At 42.6% G+C, this 22,592-nt stretch overlaps 1 protein-coding gene across 2 annotated transcripts in view; it reads right to left on the reverse strand.

Annotated features, from left to right (window-relative positions):
• MED13L (mediator complex subunit 13L) overlaps positions 1 to 22,592 on the reverse strand; it is a 179,211-nt gene that overhangs the window by 46,663 nt on the left and 109,956 nt on the right. For both annotated transcript variants that reach the window (XM_052689981.1, XM_052689982.1), the window contains 3 exons: positions 6,058 to 6,203; positions 4,585 to 4,779; positions 4,015 to 4,206 (listed from right to left, as the gene is read on the reverse strand). In XM_052689981.1, the coding sequence (XP_052545941.1) occupies positions 4,015 to 4,206; positions 4,585 to 4,779; positions 6,058 to 6,203 (533 nt within the window). The remainder of the gene's footprint in view (positions 1 to 4,014; positions 4,207 to 4,584; positions 4,780 to 6,057; positions 6,204 to 22,592) is intronic.

A 22,592-nucleotide genomic window follows, 5' to 3' on the forward strand; every position in this document is an offset into this window, starting at 1 on the left:
TGGAAGGAAGGGATGCCATTGAGGGACCTCAACAGGCTGGAAAGGTGAGCCTAGGTGAATCTAATGAGGTTCAACACAGCTACGTGCAAAGTTTTGCACTTGGGATGGAGGAATCCCAGGCACCCATACAGACTGGAAGGAGCGGTCCTTGAGAGCAGCCTGGCAGAGAAGGACCTGGGGGTGCTGATGGATGAAGAACTGAATGTGAGCCAGCAGTGTGCTCTTGCAACTCGGAAAACAAATGGTATCCTGAGCTACATCAAAAGAGGGGCGGCCAACAGGGACAGGGAGGTGATTGTCTCCCTCTGCTCTGCTCTTGTGAGGCCCCACCTGCAGCACTGCGTCCAGGTCTGGAGCCCCCAGCACAAGAAGGACAAAGAGATGTTGGAGAGGGTCCAGAGGATGATCAGGGGGCTGCAGCACCTCCTTACAAAGACTGGCTGAGGGAGCTGGGCTTGTTCAGCTTGGAGAAAAGAAGGCTGCGGGGTGACCTCATTGCAGCCTGCAGGACCTAAAGGGAGCCTGCAGACAGGTGGGGAGTCAACTCTTTGAAAGGGTTGATAACAGCAGGACAAGGGGAAATGGTTTGAAGTTGAGGGAGGGCAGATTGAGGTTGGATGTCAGGGGGAAGTTCTTTGCTACGAGAGTGGTGAGGTGCTGGAACAGTTGCCCAGGGAGGCTGTGATGCCCCGTTCACCCCTGGAGGTGTTCAAGGCCAGGTTACATGGGGCCCTGGGCAGCCTGGTCTGGTATTAAATGGGGAGCTTGGTGGCCCAGCCTGTGGCAGGGGATTGGAGATTCATGATCGTTGAGGTCCCTCCCAACCGTGGCCATTCTGCAATTCTGTGTGATTAGCATCATATTTCATAGAAATGAAAATATTATTCAACACACTAATAATCTGAAAATTCCTATTTATACTCTGCACTTCACTTATTTCTGTCTGTGAGACAGAAACCTTATCAGCTGTTTATAAGCAGATGTTTCTTTTTCTACTACGCAGTAGGGTTTTGTTCAGATTAATGGAAATCCAAGAGTCATCTTTAAAAGCAGAACCTGGAACAGCAGAGGGAGCTTTAGGCTCATTTGGCTGAGTCGCTGAGCACTGCTGCGCTCTGGATGGAAACCTAAGTAAGGATATGCTGCATCTTAACAAGGTCAAATCAGTGTACAGAACACTTTGTCCTTCTGCCTGACACAATTTAGAAAGCCTTAAGAATGAAACGCTGGAAGTTTCACTGCCATACATTGCTACATCTAACAAGGCAGTTCTGCTGACTTCTATTAGGTGATGTTCAAAACCCAGCTTCTACAATTGCACACAAGCTGCCTAACCTGTATCTTCTTCCATTTTTCACACTTACAGTTACTTTCTCCACTTAGAACTTTCCTGCTTCTCTTTTCACATAGAATTTCAACAAAAAAGAGGCAATCAAAAGGATATTCCTACACATACTGAGGTCAGTGACTAACAATCTATGTAACTGGCTTTCAAATGTTCAACATTGCTCGTGAATTCAATGTCTTGGTAATAAAAACCATAAAAATCAGATCAAAACTTCTGGAATCATCACACGTGCTCCTTTTCAGAGGGAGATGTGTGTAAGCTAACAAACGTCATGCACACACGTACACACTCTTCAAGCTAACAGCAGGATGGATGTAACCATCAGTGTGAAAGAAGTGACGGAGAGGGAAGAACTGGAGGTAAGGGTGGATAACCAAAGGCCTACCAGAGCTTTGACACTTTTTTTGACCTTTGAGTGCATTAACTACTTTTTCCCAAATTGATACCTTCTATACTACACTCTGGTTCTACACCTGAAAAAATCCCATTCTATAGTTTCCAGCAAAATTGTTTCTTTACATACAATTAGAGACAACCACAGAAAGTGTGGTTGGAAGAGATCTGAAGAGATCATGAAGCCCATCCACTCCTTTGTCCCTGATTAACTGCAATCTTATTTCAGAAAAAATATTTGACTGACCCACTCTGAAAGAGAGAGAGAGAGGGATGGACAGAGGGAGGAAGGTAGGAAGAGAGAGAGGTAAGGGAGGGAGAAAAGAAGGAGAGAGAAGGAGAAGGAGAGAGAAGGAAAGAAAAAAAAAAGAAGAAAAACCAACCCACCCACCTCTCTGCTAATGGTAGTTTCCCACCAGCCAATTATTCCAACATTTCATTATCTTCACTCAGAGAAAGTTTTTTCCCAATGTTTAACCTAGATTTGCTTTGCTCTAGTTTAGATTCATTACGTACTGGTTGCAGAGGAAAGGTTATTACTTTTCCTCTTTCATGTCTCTGAAGACTGTTAGACTGTCTCTCCTTCAGATTTCTCTTCTCTAGACTAAACAGCCTCAATTCTTTCCATCTTTCCCTGTGGGCCCTGTTTGCAAAAATCTATCATCATTTATACTGCACTTTTCTGGACTCCATTCAATTTGTTCACATCTTTGCTTAATAACAGTGCTCAGAACTGGATGTGGAACTACACCCATGTTTTTACCAGCATGGAGCAGAACTGAAGGATTATTCACATGCTTCAGATTAACCCAGTTTATGTACCCATTTACCAGTTCTGCGCAGCATGACATGTTTTTCTGATCCATTTCTCCAATTTGTCAAGATCTTTTAAAATGGTAAATGATACAAAACAATGGAATCCTTTCATTATTCTCTGGGGAAGCACCAGTTTCATATTGCTCTCTTAAACAACAGCAGAGATCAAATAGAAATTGTGGCTGCCAGATTGAACAATATTAACATTTTTTTAGACTTTAATAGTTATGAACACTGTAAAACAGAATTCCCTTGTGATATTATACAAATTTAACAGGGATCTGAAAACTTTAAAAATACAATGGCAATTTTTCACATGCCTTCAAAATGTTTCTTTGAACAATATTCACTGAGTTCTTTTTGCTGTATCTGATAATTCACTTTTTTTCCCCCTTTACCATCTTAGACGCCGGCACACAAACATGCATTTCACTCCTCTATGGCTAAGACTCCTCTGTTCCTCCATCCTCACCTGAGACTGATCCACAGTTAGTTACAATATAACCCCTCCAACAATGGCAAGGTCATGGCAATACACACATTTATTTCTGAAGAGGTGAGGTATTGAGGATCACATCATGGCCTTCCAATATTTGAAGGGAGTGTATAAACAGGAGGGGGTGCAGCTGTTTATGAGGGTGGACAGTGATAGGACAAGGGGGAATGGTTTTAAATTGAGACAGGGGAGGTTTAGGTTGGATATTAGGAGGCAGTTTTTCACCCAGAGGGTGGTGAGGCACTGGCACAGGTTGCCCAAGGAGGCTGTGGATGCCCCATCCCTGCAGGCATTCAAGGCCAGGCTGGATGTGGCTCTGGGCAGCCTGGGCTGTGGGTTGGCGACCTGCACACAGCAGGAGGTTGGAACTGGATGAGCGTTGTGCTCCTTTGCAACCCAGGCCATTCTGTGATTCTATGATCTTGAGTCCCATTCATGAAGCATGAAGAAGACTTCTGAGCTAAGAATCACTATGGATCAGTTGCACATCAGGGCACATTCTGTGCAGACAGAAGAGGCAGTGGAGCCTAAAACCCAATGGTGGCAGGTAGAAAGAGTAGCTTGTATTAGCATATTATTATTGTTATACAAATATGACGAATTAATTAAACGCAGTATTTCCAGCTTTGTACAAAAAGAACTACATACTGCTGTATGTTCACTATACCCTTGTACAACAATAAGTCAACACACTCATCTCAATGCAAAAAAAACCCACCACTTCAGTGGTGCTACAGTGAACAGAAAATAAAGGTGGACAGAATTTCCTAAGTTTCATTTAAAAGTGTGTCTTCTTCAGGAGTGTTTAGAAGATCAGTCGTCATTTATCACAGACCTGTGGAAAAAGCTCTGTCTTAAATCTCAGTCTACTTCCTGTCTTTAATCTGCTACTGTTCACACACTTATCTTCACATACGCAAAGATGAAACAGCAACTCCAGGCTATTAGGGTTATTGCTTACCCATAACAGCCTGCTCTGGAGAAGTGGGTGGAGTGAGAGGCATTCCACAGGTACTAGAAGGATCTTTCACGCTTCCAAGCCCCTGCTGACCCACATTCATATGGCCTCCAGCACTGGCAGCGTTCTGTGACATGGGGATGTCACTCTGGGAGATGAGAACAAAGGCTGAAGGATACACCATCCTTACACCACCTATAATGAAACGGAAAAACAGAAGTCTTAACCGTAACATATAATATTCAGCAGCCCTAGCTGCTTCCACTCGTTTTCAATGTCAATTAGGTAAAACTTGTCTGAAATACAAAGAGCTAAGGAATTTTACATACTAATAAACATTCAACCCTCTATAACCAGTACAGGGATAAAACAAGGAGCTTGATAATGTGAATAATAGCATATGGGATACAGGGAGAAAAGAAGCTTGAGGCAAGATAACTAGTCAGATGTTCCAGCGTCAAGAGAGCTACAAGAGAAGATAGGAAAATTATAATAGCTGTTTCTGATTAATTAGATTTTTTTTTTAAAGGATGAGGAAGAAAATAATGCTTCAGGCAGAATACTGAAACTTACCAACAATGACTTCAACTGCCACAGGGAAATCGTTGTCATATCCCAGCTCTTCTTCCTCTTTCATCCCTTCTTTTTTCTTCAGCACCATAGGGTAAAAATACTGCCATTCCTCCATCAGCTTACGCGTTGCTGGGTCTGACATCTTATATGACTGACCCGTGAGTGTACCATTCAAACCATAAGGACTGACCAAAACTGCAAAATAAGAATAGCAGTGCTTACAGTACGTACATTTCAATTACCTGTCAGCCATTCCATGCCTGGCTTGGCTCACTATTCTGTTTGTATGCTGATTTAAGGATTTTGTATGCTGTCTTCAAGGAAAAAACACTGGAAAATCAGCCAAGGGTGGGAATTTAAGACCTCATTACACTGCACTAGCTTCTTCTATGGCTGTCCTTACTGAGCTAAAAACAGTCCTTTTTGCAGTTTAGATTAATAATATCTATAATAAATTTATCTACGTGTTCTGGAACAACACTCACTGGTGAAGGGATGCCCATACACGGAAGTAATAGGAGACAGACATTTAACAATAGCTTTTACCAGCAACACGTGGTACTACAGTCTACTCAGTGTTAAAAAGGATAGAGAACCTGAAGAAGACTACAGTTGTGACAAATAAGGATAACGAGTTGCTCAGCACAAGTATTTCCATTTGAACTTCATTTTGCTTTTAGTTATATTTGATTTAAGACAGCAAGGAACTTAGTTTGCTGGAATAAAATCTTAAGTGGTCTACGAGTCTATGTTCTGTCAAAACTTCATATCTTGTAGTGAAATATTTTTCAACCAAGTTTCTTCAAACACTCATTTTCTAGTCTCTGGGTGTTGCTTCATTTCAGTGCTTAATTTTATAAAGATCTCTTGCTTTAATTACTTTGAAATCATAATTTCAGTCTGTAATGACTCAATGACTGAAATACTCTGAATTTTAGAGGTAGAGCATTGCACTGCAATTGCATCATTTTAGCAGCTTTCACTTAATTCTGTAAAACCCTGATTCTATGATTCTACAGTTCGAACTGCTTACATGGGCAATATATAGTCACAGATGCTTCAACATTTCATTCTTTCTGGTGCATTTTCAACCCTACTTAATATTTGTATACCTTTACTGTTTGAGTTACAGGTCTGAAGTCACTGATGCAGACACCACTCAAGAAGTACATTCATTTTTTAAAATAGCACGTAATTCACCTTAAAAAAAAAGAATTGCCACACATGCATGCTTTCAGAGATAACGCTCATAAACAGAAAGCTCTAGAAAATTTGCACATCATTTATGTCTAGCTATAGTTTTGAGGTCCTATCAACCTTTTCCTTTATGTTTCTACCTTCCCGAACAGAAACGGAGCTGTTGGAAGAGTTACTTAATTTAATTCATCTCTGAAGATAACATCACCAGGAGCAGGTTCCTCCCATGCAGGAGTGAGGTTTAAATGGACCACATTCCCAAACCACTTCCCTTACCTTGGAACGGCGATGGGGAGGACTGGGCCATATGGATATGCTCTTCATTGATCAGGTAGATTGGCTGGTGCTGAGCAATCTCCACGCTGGTGCACACATTGCTTTCCCCATGAAGAAAGAATGTGAAGGCACACGACAAATGCTCACTGGAGATGATGGAGACAAAAGAGAAAAGAACTTATTAACGTTAGTGAACTCATAGGTGTCAGTGATTCCATAGCTTTAAGAAGCTAAAATACACTCTTGTCACTTGTGGCCACCGAGTACAGGTTCATCTGATGACCAGGTACAATTGCAGCACCCATTGCTAAACAGCTATTTAGCAGGGCTGGCACCTATCTCAAAGATTTGTTTCCCTGCTTGTTTCAATTAGTAAGATCTCTGCAAACAAAAGGGGTTATCTAGGCCTCAAGAGATGAAGAGCATCCAGTAAGATTCAGCATTCAGTATTTCACCAACCAGCAAAGGAACAGGAAAGGTGCCTGATCAACACCTTATGAGACTCTACTGTAGAGAAAATAAGAGCACATATTACAAGAAGCTGAGAATGGTTTAAAATGAACTGTGGTTTTGTCACTGACTATTGCACTTGATTTGAAGTGGATGGCATTTAAAACTTTTGACTTCATTCTATTTACAAAATAACCTCCCATCACTGTTAACCATTTGCTGGCGAATCCCTTGTCACACAAATAAAACACATTTCATGCTTTTTATGTATCATTTTAATCACCTAAAACTTGCCAAAGCTGAAGAGGCAATTACGCAGTGACTCTTCAGCCCAGTACAGAGCTGCACACAGCGTGCAGTCGCTGCTGGCTTTGGCACTGGGCCGGCCATGATGCAGCCTGCATTAACTACCCTCACCAGAAAGATACACAGCCAACTGCAGCAATTCCACTGGAGTGCTTAAGACAACCATGTGCTCAACTACTGTCAGTTATGTTTAAACAAAGGCACTGATGGTCTAGAACAGGAAGCTGTATTAATCTCAGTAAATCTCTGAATGATTCCACGCGTCATGTAGAACAAGATATTGCCCTCAACTGTGAGCCTACAACACTGCCACAGAGAGACAGAAAATGGTCAGCTGAGAAAATCCAGAGAGAAAAGGTTACCTATATTACAGATGGGTGCTATCATTCTGTCCTTAGAACTACTTTGTAGCAATCAATTAACACTGTGAAATGAAAGGTTTTATTAGATTTTCATTTTCACAAGGGAAAGAAATTTCAGGTCGTTGAGCTCTGTCATCAGTATTGTAGAAGTAAATTGCTCATTAATTTACACAGCAAGTGGCAGGTGAGGAACAGAATGGCTACAGGTGTTTCTGTCCATCTACCTTTCTTGCCCCACGTAAAAGGAAAAACAAAAATGAGAACAGATTGTGAGCATCCATGACACAAACAAAAAACAATTAACTATTTAATCAAAATCCATTACTTCCTTGACATAGGACAAATATAAAGAAGACTCTAATAAAATAAAATAAAAAAAAGGGATGAGAAATCTGGTCTAAGATCAAGCGGGGCTAATCCCAGCAGAGAAATCTGTGTGCAGCACGTCAGCCTCTCTAAAGGAGAGAGCAAAGCTGTTTGTTGTCATTTTCAGCTCCCATCTTTAGGATATTGCACAGAAATCCTCCCGATTCTGCAAGCTTCCTGCAGTACTGAGCTGCAAGAGTCCTGCCTGTCTTCCACAGAACAGAAGGAAAAGATCTTCTGGGAACACACAGGACCCTTTCAAGTGGTCTGGTGTGAACAAATCACATGCAGTCCTACACAAAATTCACAGCTAACCACAAATGCTGCCAGAGTAAGAGACAGACAACATCAAGAGTTTAAAAGACAAAAGATGTTTGTTTTTGCAGGGAAGTTTTTGCATCCCAGTGACTTTTCCTGCAGAAATCAGCTAACGCCAAAGTTAATCGTTACGTTTAGAAAATCAAAGGGGAAAATAAATTAAAAAAAGAGTGTTAAGTCCTTTCTAATTTCCTGAAAATATGACCCAAGAATAATTGCAATGATCATGACCAGCATTAAATACTTGACCAGTGCAGGAGGACGATCACCAGCCTCTCAGCACACTGAAGCCCTCATGGTCTGTGCCTTCCTGTGCCCCCCAGCCTTCCTGCCCCTGGGCTGCAGGAGAATGCAGAGTTATGGGATGCTGTGCTCCCTCAGTACGAAGGCTTTAAGCTCTGCTTTCAGGACCAAAAGTAATAATGATCAAGGCCTGAGGACTTCCTACATTCCCAGTAAGCTTCTGGCAGACTCTGAGTAAAACATTTACTTTAGTAACAACTACAGATTTTATTTCAAGAAAACAGCATCAGAGTGCTGTGATGTCCTCCAGTCAGGAACGCGCGCTCCAGCCAGTGACATTCCTGGCTTCAGCGCGTCTCACACAATTCCTCAAATGCCAAGCTGCAGAAATCACTCCTGCTGCGGATGTGAGACGTCGCTGAGCAGGATTCACACAAAGCTCATGAGCTACACACAGCTACACACAGCCTTTGGGAGCAGCGGCAGCTCTTCAGATGCATCGCACATCAGAGCTGCACGAGTGGCTCCGGAGCTCAGCGGGGCCCTACAGCACTGTGTTACAACGCCCTGCGCCTGTGGCAGAGCTCGAACTCTCACGGAGCCGGCAGAGGCATGGAGGAGTGGCTGAACGTGAGATGCAGATCAGACTGCTCCAACCGGGCAGCACGATGTTCAGATAGATATTCTATATTTTATTTAAAGCTATCTCAACCCTGTTCAAAACCCTCAGCCGAGAGGCTGTTGAAAACCCACTCTACTATCTCAACAGATTTTTGAACTTACTCATTCCTGTACATTTTCTTTCCTATCTCCCTGACACTCCGAGCATCAGAAACCACCAGAGGCACGTGAGATGGCTTCCCAGCGGTTCCTGCTCCACAAAGCCTGCCGGGCCCCACATGGTGCCTGCTCACAGCAAGCACAGTCATAGATGTGCTATGAAACCTGAACTGCTGCACCAAACATGTTCTTTGCATGAATTAACGATGACAGGAAGACGGTGACCAGCTTTAGAACTGTTTGTGAGCCTATGCTGCTGTCCAGATGAAAGGATGAAGGTCTCCATGCTGTGGCTATGTGAGCAGCCTGCCCGAGGCCCATCCCCCCAGGGTCCGAAACAGAAAGCTGACAACCACTTAAGCGTCTGATGGATTAAAAAAACCACACAGTTGGAAGTATTTAAACTTATTTAAGCCCTGGGCATAGCGTGAAGTCAAAATGCTTAGTGACATACCCATGAGCTTAGCACACCTTGGCAGGATGCGTTCAGCTAACCACCACTGAGGGTGTGAGGTGTAACTCCTGCTGGCTTTGCTTAGGCACAGTCAGTGCCACCAGAGACAGCAGTCATTGCTGTAGTCCTCCAGCACAGAATTTCAATACAGGTTTCTGTAAGACCTGTGTTTTTTATTCTACCTTTGTAACAAACACATCTTAAAGGAATGCCAGTAGTGCCTGTGTTACCCTATGCAGGCTCTGTGGTCTCCCTGCAGAAACTTCTCCCTCCTTTACAGCTCACTGACAGCCTCCACGGCTACGTGTGCCATTCCCAAACAGCGTGCTTGGTGTTATTTCCAGCCAGAGCTGCATTTAGATCAAGCTCCAAAAACGCTGAGCACTGCAGCCTTGAGCCAGCAAATTCTTCAGCATACACTTTAAGGACTATTTCTATTATGTTTACTGAGGGAGAGACTTGCTAAAATTAAAATAATCAGTTAAATAGGAGGCTTCTATTAATAGAAATACAAGTTCCACAGTGACAGCTATTCCACGTCAGTTCACTTAATTGTACTTCAAACCTGTCCTCTATGTTTAGTTTCTAACATTTAAGAGCAAGGAAGTTGATAAGCAAAAGCCCCAAAGAGAAACAGCGAAGCCATGTAATCTCCTGTAACACAAGCAAATGCCTGCGCTCTTCTCCTCACTGTTATCAGCTCTTCTGTGTCTTTTTCCTCAATTTGTCATATAAAGGAAACAAGATGCGTAACACAGAAAATCCTTTCAATAAGGAGCATTTGCATGAATCAGACCTTCAATCTGGCACCGCATCACCATAACTGACAACTGTCTTTCGGATTTTTTCCTCTGGGCCTTCATTACCTTAAATAACCTTGGAGATAGCCAGAAAGGTAACCGAGTTGCTTGTTCATGTAATATTTAGGACCTCCCATAATCTTTCTGAGCAGCAATCCCTAGGTTACTATAAAGGACTTAAAGGGAAATACATGAAGTTAAATTTATGTACGTATAAAAATCAGACAAGAACTATGAAAACACAACCAGGTTTAAACTACACAACGTTGGCAGAGAAAGAACATCTGACGGATTTATTGTCTTACTCTTCCTCTATATTTTAGGTTTATATAAATACCCATGGAAGCTCAGCTGGTCTGCATTCAAACTTTAGAGAGCTTACTTCCACACAATTAATCTCAGGGAAGAAAATGCTAAAGAACTGCATTTTATAACTGAGTTCTGATTGCACGTACACAACGGGAACATGTACATGAGGAACAGATCAAGCACTCTGACAAATGTTATTATCTCTCTCACTATAAATTAAGACTGCACATATTACTGTTCCAAAGTCCTCTTGTCACCAGTACAGTTCTTGAAATTGTTGTTCATCATCATAAATGTAATCTCAGACTTTGGTATTTTGCTTTTGCTTTCTTGGAGTATACTTAAAACTTTCCCTTCCTACAACAGCCACCAGCACACTGAGCTTGAGCTCCTTTCATGCTGTCAGCAGCCTCCTGGTTCTCTTCTTTCATTTGTAAGCCATTATTAAAATCACTGTCTGTGTATAATTAAATATATGAAGAATAATCTCTATTGCTTTTCCAGTACCCCTTAAAATCACATAATAAAGTCTGATCTTGGAAAGAAACAGCAATAAGCCCCACACATTAGGAAAATATGCCATCACAATGAGACTAATCACTTGCTTCAAGTGGACTATAAAAAAAGGAGGGCATGAACATACTCTGCACCAATATGCATAGCAGGGAGAACACAATGCCACTGGTTGCTTTGGATCTGCTCATGCAGCAGGTGAGTTACAGAGGTGGTGTGGGCAGGAGATGGCAGCACCCCGACACTCCACAGCCTGCAACAACCACCGAAGGGCAGCAGAAAGCTAATGTTACTCACATGGATGGGCTGGCAACAGCCATAGGGCTGCCCAAGAACCCCTTCTGCTGCCATCAGGGTTGGCTGACTGTGGGCCAGTGCTTGGGACTGCCATCTGGCTGCTCCAGTGTGGGACACAGCATGCACATGGCACTCCTTGTGCTCACAAACAACCCGTGACATATTCTGCCTACCAGCTGGACTGTGGATGTTGCACATCTGAAATAAGATCAAGTATGTTATTTGGAAGTACAGCATGAGTAGTTTGCAACATGCAAACATTTAAGAAATGTAGTAGAATTAGCATCAGGTTTTTTTTTGCAAAAACCACAATCAAACCAGAACAGAAAGCACTCCTAGCCATGAGACAAGCCGAGTTTTCAGACGCAGCAGCTCCCAGTGAGCGGCTGGCAGCACAGAGCCTCTGCAGCAGGCACGAGACTCACGCAGCTGCTGCACGCCATGGCTTTGAGTGCTGTTCAGCTGCAGCCCACAGCATGTTTTATGCTCTCCTGGAAGAAGGGAAACTGACATTGAGAGAATTCTGGATATACAGGGAAAACAATGAACATGTCTGTAGCTGTTTTAGCTGCTTCTGCCCAAAGTCACCAGTCTTCATATTGCAAAGAGTAAGAACACAGGAGGCCAACTTGCAGATTGGGTCATGCTGCTCGGGCAGCTGCTCTCTCTCTGCTTTCTCTCTTGAGGCGGGAGGAGCATCCAGAGTACTGCAATTCCCAGAACTGCCCAGGCCTCCTCATGATTGGACTTCAGACATCATTATGTTGTCTCACATGTTCTGCTGCTTTTTTTTTTTTTAATGCCTGAGATATATTTACTGTTTGCATTACAGATTCACTAACTCAACACCTCCTCGGTTGTCTCCAGCACCTCTCAGCAAGGCTCACATCCCTCACTCTCCACCCTCATCCTCTCACCAGCCCCTGCTCCCTCCTCCCACAACACATGAGGGGGGCACAGGGGATCTGCAGTTTGTACTCCGAATGACAACATCAATCTGCAGCACGACAAGGCTACGGCGGTACGAGTGCTGGCCCATGTCGGGGGAACTGCTGCACATCCCATTAGCCAACACTTGGAGGAGTAATTATATTGCAGTCTTTACGTACAAGATGTACTTCAAGTCTCTGCTGGAGGAAAGGTCATGTCCAACGCACATAACCTTTTCTATACACAGCATAAACTGCTCTGTGCTCTCCACGCTGCCTGGTTATGAGGTCTCAGATTAAGACAGTTCCATTCTTTTCTTCTTTTTTTTATGCCCTTAATAAGGATGGACTGAGCTATACACAGAGCAGCACTTCCACGCCCTATGAGCACTGTACTGCGACACTACAGCAGCTCAGGAGGGAAGCTTTCACCCTTTTGGACAGAAAATCACCAGGCTTTTGCCATACAAATTGTGCACAGACGAACTTGTTTTGCCACAGTAGCTCTCCCTTAAAACTATACTTATATAGAAATAAGCAAATTTTTAACAGTGCATTAAAACAGTTTATCATTAATCTGGCTTATTATGAATGGATTGCTTAGCCTCTCTGAGTAGCATGCCCACCCAGCCTGCTGCACTGGGGCCATGCACAGCCGAAGTAGCAGAGTTACTCCTTTCATCCAATGAAGGATGAAACAGCATAATACTAATAATAAATTATACTACTAATAATTAAATTATTAATTAATTATTCAAATAATACTAATAATAAATAAATACTACTAATAAATTGAGCACTTGTGCCATGTACATGGGAATACAGGGCAACGACAGGCAACAGGAGAAGGCAAGTCAGTGCGCCTGCTGGCAGACACCAACCTGTTAGAAGTCAGAGAAACAGTTTCACTACAGCTCATATTTCACCTAACTCCACCTTTCATTCAAGCTTCAGGCTCTGGTGACTACTGAAGGCATTTTGTTTTTATTCGTGTTGCAGTTCAGAATAGGGCCGACTTCGAACCAAAACTGTTTTCAAGTATTTAATATTGCAATATCAAAAAATGATCTTGTTAGTTATCTCGTTCACTATGAATACCAATTCATAGCGACCAACTTTGTCACATTTTATGATGGTGTAACTGCATCTGTGGACAAGGGAAGGACAAGGGAAGAGCCAGTGATGCAATCTCTCTGAATTTCAGAAAGGCCTTTCATGTGGTACCCCATAATATCCTTCTCTCCAAATTGGAAAGATATGGATTTGACAGCTGGACTGGTCAGTGGATGAGAAACTGGTTTTAAGACCATAACCAGGGAGTGGTGGTCAGTGGCTCGGTGCCTGGCACTGAGGTGATGAGGTACTGGCATAGGCTGCCCAGAGAGGGCATCCTATCTCCAAGAGGGCATCTTGGAGACACCCATCTTGGAGACACCCAAGGTCAGGCCGGATGGGGCTGTAAGCACCTACTGAGCCGTAGGTGTCCCTGTTCAGTGCAGAGGGCTAGATGACCTTCAAGGGTCTCTTCCAACTCTTCCAACACTTCCACTGCAGGAAAGAATACAGTCTGTAGAGCAAAATACAAAAAAAAAAAAAAAAAAAAAAAAAAAGCCACCAAGGTGATTAAAGAGATATCCACGCTGGTGCTCATTTTCAATGGAAATTATAAACTTCCTTAGGAAAAAATGTGTACGCCCTTAACAATGTCAGGAATTTGCTCTTAACTGTACCACTCTCAGCAGATATTTTGAAAACAAAAGCACAGTTGTTAACAGCTACAAAATGAACTATGTTAACCACAGAGTTGTCAGAAAGGACACGATCCTTTTGCCCTAGCACACTCAAAGAACAACAACAGGAAAAACTGCACTGAAAATCTCCAAAATTGCTGCTGCCATCATCCTTCTGACGAGTCTCATTAGCACCTCACCTCCCTCATGATTTACTGGATTTAGAGACAGAGCATGAAACAGATTCCACTGGAAAATTCATTTCCACAGCAGATCTAATGCTCCATATAGTGGGACTGCAGCTGGACAAGCACATATATCCAAAATGACACACAGTGCCGAGGTACTGAGCTACACGTTAGGTTACACGTAACTCAAAAAAGCAATCTGTGTTGTGCTCTTGGAATTTCATCCAATAAAAGTGGGCATAAAATCACCTCCGAATGGTTATGAGCAGTTCTGCTCTGCAGACCAGGACTGAAAAACATCCTTCTGAGTATTAATAACCTAAAATCAAGAACAAGCCTGACTAATGCTGATGGAGACCAGCCAACCAACTGCTCCGTTCTTTTTCAGCCTAAGGCATAAACTGACCTTTTCTCAGCAGCTCAGGACTGCAAAGTTTAAACCCTGGATCTCCCTCAATTACTCTTTCCTTGCTGATTTTATCACATATCATGCAGCTCTCAATCACTCAGTCTCACCAAGCGAGCAGCATTAGAATCATCAACCAGCACATTTGTAACAGGATTCATCGTGGTGTCCCAGAGCCACAGGGAAGCTAAAACCTTGAGAAGAGGTGGCTGCCCTCCATCCCCCACAAAGGTGCTGCCCGCAGCTGTACAGAAGCGGCGTCCTTCACCTCCACAATGGCCTCACACTGCCTAGGACCAGCAGCATTCCTGCTACTCTGGGAGTAAAGCCCTGGGTTACTCTTTTTTTGTCAAACACATCCTTGTTGCACAGACTCACCCCAAGGCACATGTACATCTGCCACCACGTTTTGCTCTTTATTCCACAAGATTCACGTTTCTGAAATAGTTTTTATTATATGGGAGAATACAGAATGTCTTCCAAATATCAACCAAAAGGTTTATATATATATATATGTACATACATGCATGTGTATAGATACATACAAAAAATCACTCAAATTCTATCTCAATGGTCATGTCAAAGTTTGCTTTGAAAGCTGCAAATTTCAGGTGTCCAACATTTATCTTAACAGCAATTTGTTACAAAATGATCACTCACAATGCTCTGTAATAGGAAAAATACTGTGATGCTAATAAACACTACTGCATGTATATTAGGGGGGTACTGTACGATTATCGTAGAATCACAGAATGGTTGGGGTTGGAAGGGTCCTTTAAGATCAGGTAGCTCGAATCCCCCGCTACAGGCAGGGTCACCTCCCACCAGACCAGGCTGCTCACAGACCCATCCATCCTGGTCTTGAATGTAAAGACTGAAATCCCACGTTATTTCTCATATCAATACACGTCCCTCTTCATACAAGTAACAGTCCTCTGTTTTTCACTCCCCAAGAAAACATTTCTCAGTGTGCGAACACCCAGCCACTGTTCAGAGCAGGCCACAAAGTCAAAAAGAAAGAACAAAAGCAGCTGTCAACCACTCCAAAACAAACCTCAGCACAATGCACGCCGTGTGGGGGGCAATAACACCCAAAGAGGAGGTGATGCTCAGCTTGCTGTCAGCACGAGGGCGATGCGAAGCAGACTGGAAGCACTGCCACTTCGGCACGTGTTTCAAGAGACAGACGTGTCCAGCTGCAAATGGACTGCTTTCCATATCTTCAAAGATAAGAATGTTATACATAAATCCTAAAAGTAGGCCTCAAAATAATGAAATCTGAGATCTCATAAAAGAAGACAAATGTTCCCAATAATAATGGAAACTAATTTTCTAAAAAGCACATTCTCTTCTTTGTCATTGCTTTTGGACTAATTTAAGCAGCGCTGGCACAGTAATATCAATCCATAGTATTTTACAAGCTAATAGACGCTACAATTAATTTGCTGTATCTCAATTTAAATTACTTTTTCAATCAGTCACAGATATGCTCTCCAGGCTTGCACGCAGGCTATGCCCCCAGTGAAGACAGCAGAGCACAGAAATGCAGCTCGTTGTGATGTCTGAGTTCCAACACAAACACAGCATCGGGCACCGCTGCCCCTTGCAGCAAGGCTCCTGAGCAGACGCTTCTTTTTGCTGCCTGCTAATGTAGGTTAATGCACCCTTCCTGCCTTCACCCCCAGGAAAGCTGAATGCTATTATCCAAAGTAGCATTATATTAGATTAAGGCCATTCAGAAAGGATTCTTGAACAAATATGGCAAACTAGAAGGGAAAGAAGGGACATGAGCCTGCACTTGGTTGTCATCAATGTCACCAAAGATGAAATTACATTTATCAGTCTCACTGACAGAAAGTACATCAAACAAGGCTAGTTGGTTCCCTCTACAAAAACAAACAAACAAACCAACAAACCAACAAAAAACAAACCAACCAACAACAACAAAAAAAAAAAAACCAGGAAAAAATGTTATTCTTAAAATCTAACAATGACCAATGCACTTCTCATTTCTCACTTCAACAGTACGAGGCGGAAGTAAATGAACGGCATTATCATTTTTGCACCACATTCACACAAAAAACAAAACCAACAATGAAGCCATCTGCTATTAAATCCATGCACCCACTTCCCAGTGCCGGCTGCTGCTGCTCTTCCAGCAGGGGAACGCTGGCACTGAGCTCCATACACTCAGCCCAGCTCCTCCTGATCACCTCCAAGCAATTTAACAGTGACAACTGGAAATAGGATTTGCAAACGTGGGAAGACGTGACTCCCCTCTGTGGTGGTTTCTCTCCCTAAACAAATTTGCTGATACCTTTACATAATTATAAAGCTACAATGCTAAGCCTGCGTTTTAAATTACAGAGCATGAAGCAATATGAAACTTGACAGAGAGCTTTAATATTCCTAGGACTTGCAGCTAACCTCTTAAATTTCGCCAGAGGACAGCACTGCTAGAGAATGAATGCCTTTTTTGTCCCCTAACAAGGAAAAAAAAACCCCACTATACCCTGACTGAACTGAACCAACAAAAAAAAAATCCCCAGCAAAGTACTTAAATCCCTCTGCTCTTCTTAGCACACCTCATCAAGGAGCAAGGAGCTCAGTGCTCTCTCGAAGAAGGATGCGATGCCCTTCACACTGCTGCTGAAGAGCACGAGGCTTAATGAGCTGCACAAAAGGGGCCCGAGATTTGGGGAGGGCTGAACCCCCACTCAGTTCCCAACACGGTTTCAGAGAAACTGATCATCCTTCACTGCATTACCTGTAAAAGGGGCTGCACGGGATGTAAACACCCACTGACACACATGAGGCTCAGTGCTGGCAGCCTGCTACCAGCTGTCCTTCAAGAAGATGGTTGTGCAAAATTATTTCATACGCAACCATGATGCAGTATGCTCACAATTCATGGAATAAATTTTATGATCCAAAACCATATTAAACAACAAGCAGAAAATACTAAAGCCATGAGAAATGCATTAATTTGTTCACTGCCACGTGCCTGTGATCTTTCCACTTTCAGAGTACATTTTAATTGACTAGTTTAGAGACCAATTAATCCCTTTTTATTTAAGTCAATCACTGAATCCTCTCCAAATAATTTAGCTTCTCCATGCTCTCTCCCACTCAATGTCCCTGGGGAGTGAATGCAGCTGAAACAGGTGGCACACAAATCATGTTTAGCAATAGAGAAAGAACCGCATTAACAGGGATACAAAGCATTAAAACGAAAGCCTTAGAATTTAGTCAACCGTATTCCTTGCCCGGTTTCTACCTCTCTCACTCCCAATCAAATCCCTCATTTTTTCTTTCTAAAGTGACAATTTCATTAGTTCTAGTGTTTTTCTCCATGGCACCTGGTCTTCCCCTCTTCCTCTTTTGTACATTTAAACTACTGCTAAATTGGCTTGCATTATCTCCAGAAGGTAACACCTTCCTTGCCATCTCATTTCGTAACTTAAAAGCCCCCTGATTTCAAGTCCTTTAATAACCACCTTCCTTCTAGAATTACCCTTCCATAATCAGAATTGCTTTTCTTCTTGCCAAGCACACATCCCTAGCTGAACAAAATCAGTCCCACCACTTCACTCCACAGTGCTTCACAAATACCACGACTTGAGAATCATTTGGTATTAAGATAGTTGATATTAAGATGATATTAAGAAGAGTTGGATCTGTCATCCAAGGACATCATTACTCAGATAGGTAACCACTAGAGACAGCACCTGTATCCTGTAAGTTGGTTTTGGAGAGGGTAAATGCATACATATATATATGTAGGGTTTTTTGCCTATTAAAATGACTCAAAATCTCACTCATATAAGAACTGGACAGGACGTTGGCTTTCTCTGAATGTAACACAATAAATGGTAACAGAATTAACATGGGATTTCTCTGCCACACCAGAGAAGTACATTTAAAAGTGGGTCAAAGTTTTCACCAGTGCTATCAGCTGCCCAGGCAGGCCAAGAATTTGAAAAGGAGAAATATTTCAAACGAACCACCGTTAAAAACACCTCCTAGAAGTATGCAAAGGTCAAATGAACAGAACTTAAGCAGATTAAAGATATCATTTCTGTACATCAGTCCAAGATTTATAACATTTTTAGCAGCTACACAGATGTGTGACAAACAGATCATCTGAAAATTGTTCTATGAACACAAGGAAATAACGCAAGAAGGAAAAATTGCATGTTCTGCTGCATTAACTGCTACACTTGCTGCTCTCTGTTGCACCAGGTAATCTCATAACGCCAATTACTTCCCCCTTAGTTTCTCCCTTGTACGAAGAACAACTTTCTGTGAAAAAAACAAGCAGCACAGCAACACAGAAAACTTCTGTAGTGACATTTTACATGCATGCCAGGCATAGCAGCTATTAGCCTTACAAGAAGTACGGACAGAGCTGCAGAGTGCTTGATCAAAGCAGGGCTCTGGTGGACAGCACAGTGAAGCAGTGACCCCAGAGGAGCCCCGTACCATGTATTGATCCTCAGCCTTCAGCTATGATAAAGGAGGAGCAAACAGGTTCTGAACCTCCCGTTCTGAAATGCAAACCTTTGTGCAAGCCCTAAGCAGGCTTCCTCATTGCCTCCATGCTGCTGGCTGAGGATGGCAGTATTGACTACAGTCCAAAAAGGGCAATGAAGGTAAAACGCCAACTGGAAGAGCCATCCTCACCCATCATTTACCATGCAGAAAGCTCTGCTCTTGCACAGACACAGGCATCGTGTGCAGATGTGCACAGCTGCAGCTCTGAGATCCTCACAAAGCAGCACGCATGGAGAAAAGACAGAGTTTGCCCTGATCTCCAAACCAGCCTCAGGTAGCACCCTGAAAAGCAATCCAAATAGAAAGGCTGACACCCACACGCTGGATGTGCATGTTATTGGAAGGAAAAGTAGCTACACTGCCACAGACCTATGAAGCACTTAGATTGCACAAAGTTTACGAAAGCTTTCTGAAAACCCCAAGGACTTCATTATTTCCAACAAGTCACTGAAATTTGGCAAGACTTTCTCAAGGTCAAAACACTCATTTCATGCATTCAATTAAATCCTGCTGAATTCTGACTGAATTACAGGGTGAAGAAAAAATAAATAACTGCTTCCCAATTCCGATTCCTCTTTCCGCCTTCCTGTCTCCCCATCCCCCAGGTACAACTTGACAGCCTGCCAAAATCTCTGACCATTTCAACTCAAGTCCCTGTTAGAGCTATTACCATTGCCATCCTGTTCCGGAAGAATCCAAGCCCAGAGAACGCAGGTGTCACCAGTAAACGTGGGAGAAGGGAATTGAGTTAGACTGAAATCACATCCATCCCCCTCAGTATAATTTGTGGCTTCGGGATCCGAGATCCTCGACTCTTGCTTTTTAAGCTTCTGGCTTTTGCAAGTCCCAGAGCCTCACCGCCTACGAAGTGAAGAAGCCATGCTTACTCTGACAGACACAAAGGTTTGCTCCCCATAGGCCCCTCTAAAGGAACTCACAGAGCTGCAGTGTGGGGCTGGCTGGCCCTAATTGTAGCCCTATTGCTTGTTAGTACTCCACAGCTCAGGAATACCTCTTTGCTCCTCATCCAGAATTCCTGTAGTTGTTTGGGGTGCAGAGCTGCTCCATGCCCTGCACACTGGAATCAGCCCAGCCCCACACCTCTCTCTACATCCATGCAGTGGAAAACAGAAATTTCTAGGTAACATTCAGCTGCTCTTTTTCACCCCTCGCATCTGCAGGCAGTCAGTGCAATATTGTGCTCATATGCTTTATGAAAGAGACAAGTTGCTTCCTTTTGAAAATATCCTGGTCAGTAGTAGTGATGTTCATGAATCTGATTTCTATCAGGAAAAACAAGGCACACAAGAAAGCTTTTGAAGAATAAGCACAATAGTGCTGTTTCCACAGAGACCCCGCGCTTCCATCACACACTTGAATACCTGTCTGCACAAAAACCTTTATCAAGCTCCCTTCTTCCAGCACAATCACCCATTGCATGAGATACACTCAAATATTCTAGCAGTAAGGGCACGCAAATATTTGTGGGCAGGAGGGGCGAAGTCAGAGCAAACATGGGGGCTTGAAAACTGGAAATATTTAATGATAGCAATGGACGCACTGTACCAAAAGTTCTAATGCACTTATTTGTTGCATCCTAATTTCTCTGACCTTATTGCTGTGGCAATGACAGAACCAGCCCGTAGAAGAATCCTCATGTGTAGGAAGGCAGAAAACAAGTCCTAACTGGCACTTCATGCTGTAGATTTAAATTCTAGAGTAAGAGGTAATGGTTTGTCCTAAATTGGCACAGGACGAAGCTATAAAGTGCTGCTTAACAACACTGCAAGTTCCCTCTGCTCTCACCCTAAAGGGTAACAGAGGTACTCCTGCCCATGTGAATCTTTTCCTCAGAAGAGATTAAAAGCTTACCAAACACCCTCGTACAAAACTCCTAGAAGCATTTAGTCCAGAGATGGAACCACCAGTGACTGGAAAATACTCAGCAAACTTTCCTCATCTAAAATCTATGTATCCACTCATGAAACGACTCTAATATTAAAATGAGATCTGTGTGCGTGCTTCAAATTTAAAGTAGTTCACTGAAGGAAATGGATTTGGGATGGCCTGCACAAAATTCGTTAGCAAGGAACTGTCGTAATTTTCTGGGTGATGCAGTCAGATGTACAACCTACTTGAATGAGGGCAGTGGGCATCCGACCGAGGCTAAAGCTGTTGGAAATTGTCACACTGGGTGCTTTTCAGGATTGGGCTATAGGTATTTGTCTTGTGCACATAATTAACAGACTCCTCCAAATGGCTGATTACTCTTTTTAATGTTTTTGTATTACCAATGCATAATAATAACATACACTTAATAAAGATTGGGCTTTACGTTCTTTTACAAAACAGCTGGGAAGCACGAGCTGATTTCACAGAAGAGCAATAACCTTCAGAACATCTGAAATTCAACACAATGCCTTGGGGAGTGCTCTGAACAGCACACTGAATTAAGAAAATATTTTCATTTATTTAAATTTTATCTTTCTTATTTTTTCCCCATTTTTTCTTACTTAAATGTATTAATCAGAAAGAAAAGGAAAATAATAAGTATTTAAAATACAATTCTAATTTCTTATTCTGTACAGTGGTTTCTGAGACCTTGACTCTAAGGCTAGCCTGGCAGGTCTCCACAGAGAATTACTGCTCGAAGCCCTGGAATTCTCTTCCTGCCCTTACCCTGCATCCTGTCAGAACAAATCCAACACATTTATCATCAGTGCTTAAGAGATCTCTTTGCACGTGAGATACAAACAGAATTCAGTTGTGCAGAGAAGACAGGAGCCAACCATTCATCTGGTCAAACACAGAGCACAGTGTGGACTTCACTTGTGCAGAGGTCCTATGCTCCACCCAAAACATTACCTTCTATTATTTTTTTAATGCATTAGCAGAGTGCAGACAGACATCGTCAGACTTAAATAGCTTTAAATATCTTTAATCTTTGGGTTGAATTTTAAAATATATTATTCCTTTATTTTAATGCAACCAGATCTTCCTAGCATCAGAATTAGTTACAAGCAGATTCTGAGAAGATCACCTTACTGCATTCCTTCCTTCTTCCCACCTCGATAATACTGGAGTGCAAAACAGAATAATGAACTTTTAATGTTGTTTCAAATCAGATTGGATCTTCCCCTCTCTAGATGGAAAATAAAAAGGATTTTTTTTTTTTTTTTTTTTTTTTTTTTTTTTTTTTTTTTTAACTTCCCACCACATCCCCCTGCCCTTCAAGCACTCCCATGTTATTGAAGGAAAGGCTTGAGTGTTTGTGTGTGTATGGGGCAGAAATCCTGCTAAGTGTCTCAGTCCATGTGTGCACGCTGAGCGCAAGCTGTCTGAGAGCTGCAAAACGTGCACACCTACTATAGGAATGCAATCAGGCTGACTGAAGTATCAGGAACTCGTGGTGCATTGCACAGATTGAAAACACACTGTTACATCACAGGGCAATATTGGTAGGCAGGTTTATGGATAATATTTTTAGCTATGAATATAATGAATGCAGATTCCAAGCAGATTGACTGTTT

The sequence above is a fragment of the Tympanuchus pallidicinctus genome, unplaced genomic scaffold (assembly GCF_026119805.1).
Source record: "Tympanuchus pallidicinctus isolate F22 unplaced genomic scaffold, pur_lepc_1.0 scaffold25, whole genome shotgun sequence".
Taxonomy (NCBI): domain Eukaryota; kingdom Metazoa; phylum Chordata; class Aves; order Galliformes; family Phasianidae; genus Tympanuchus; species Tympanuchus pallidicinctus.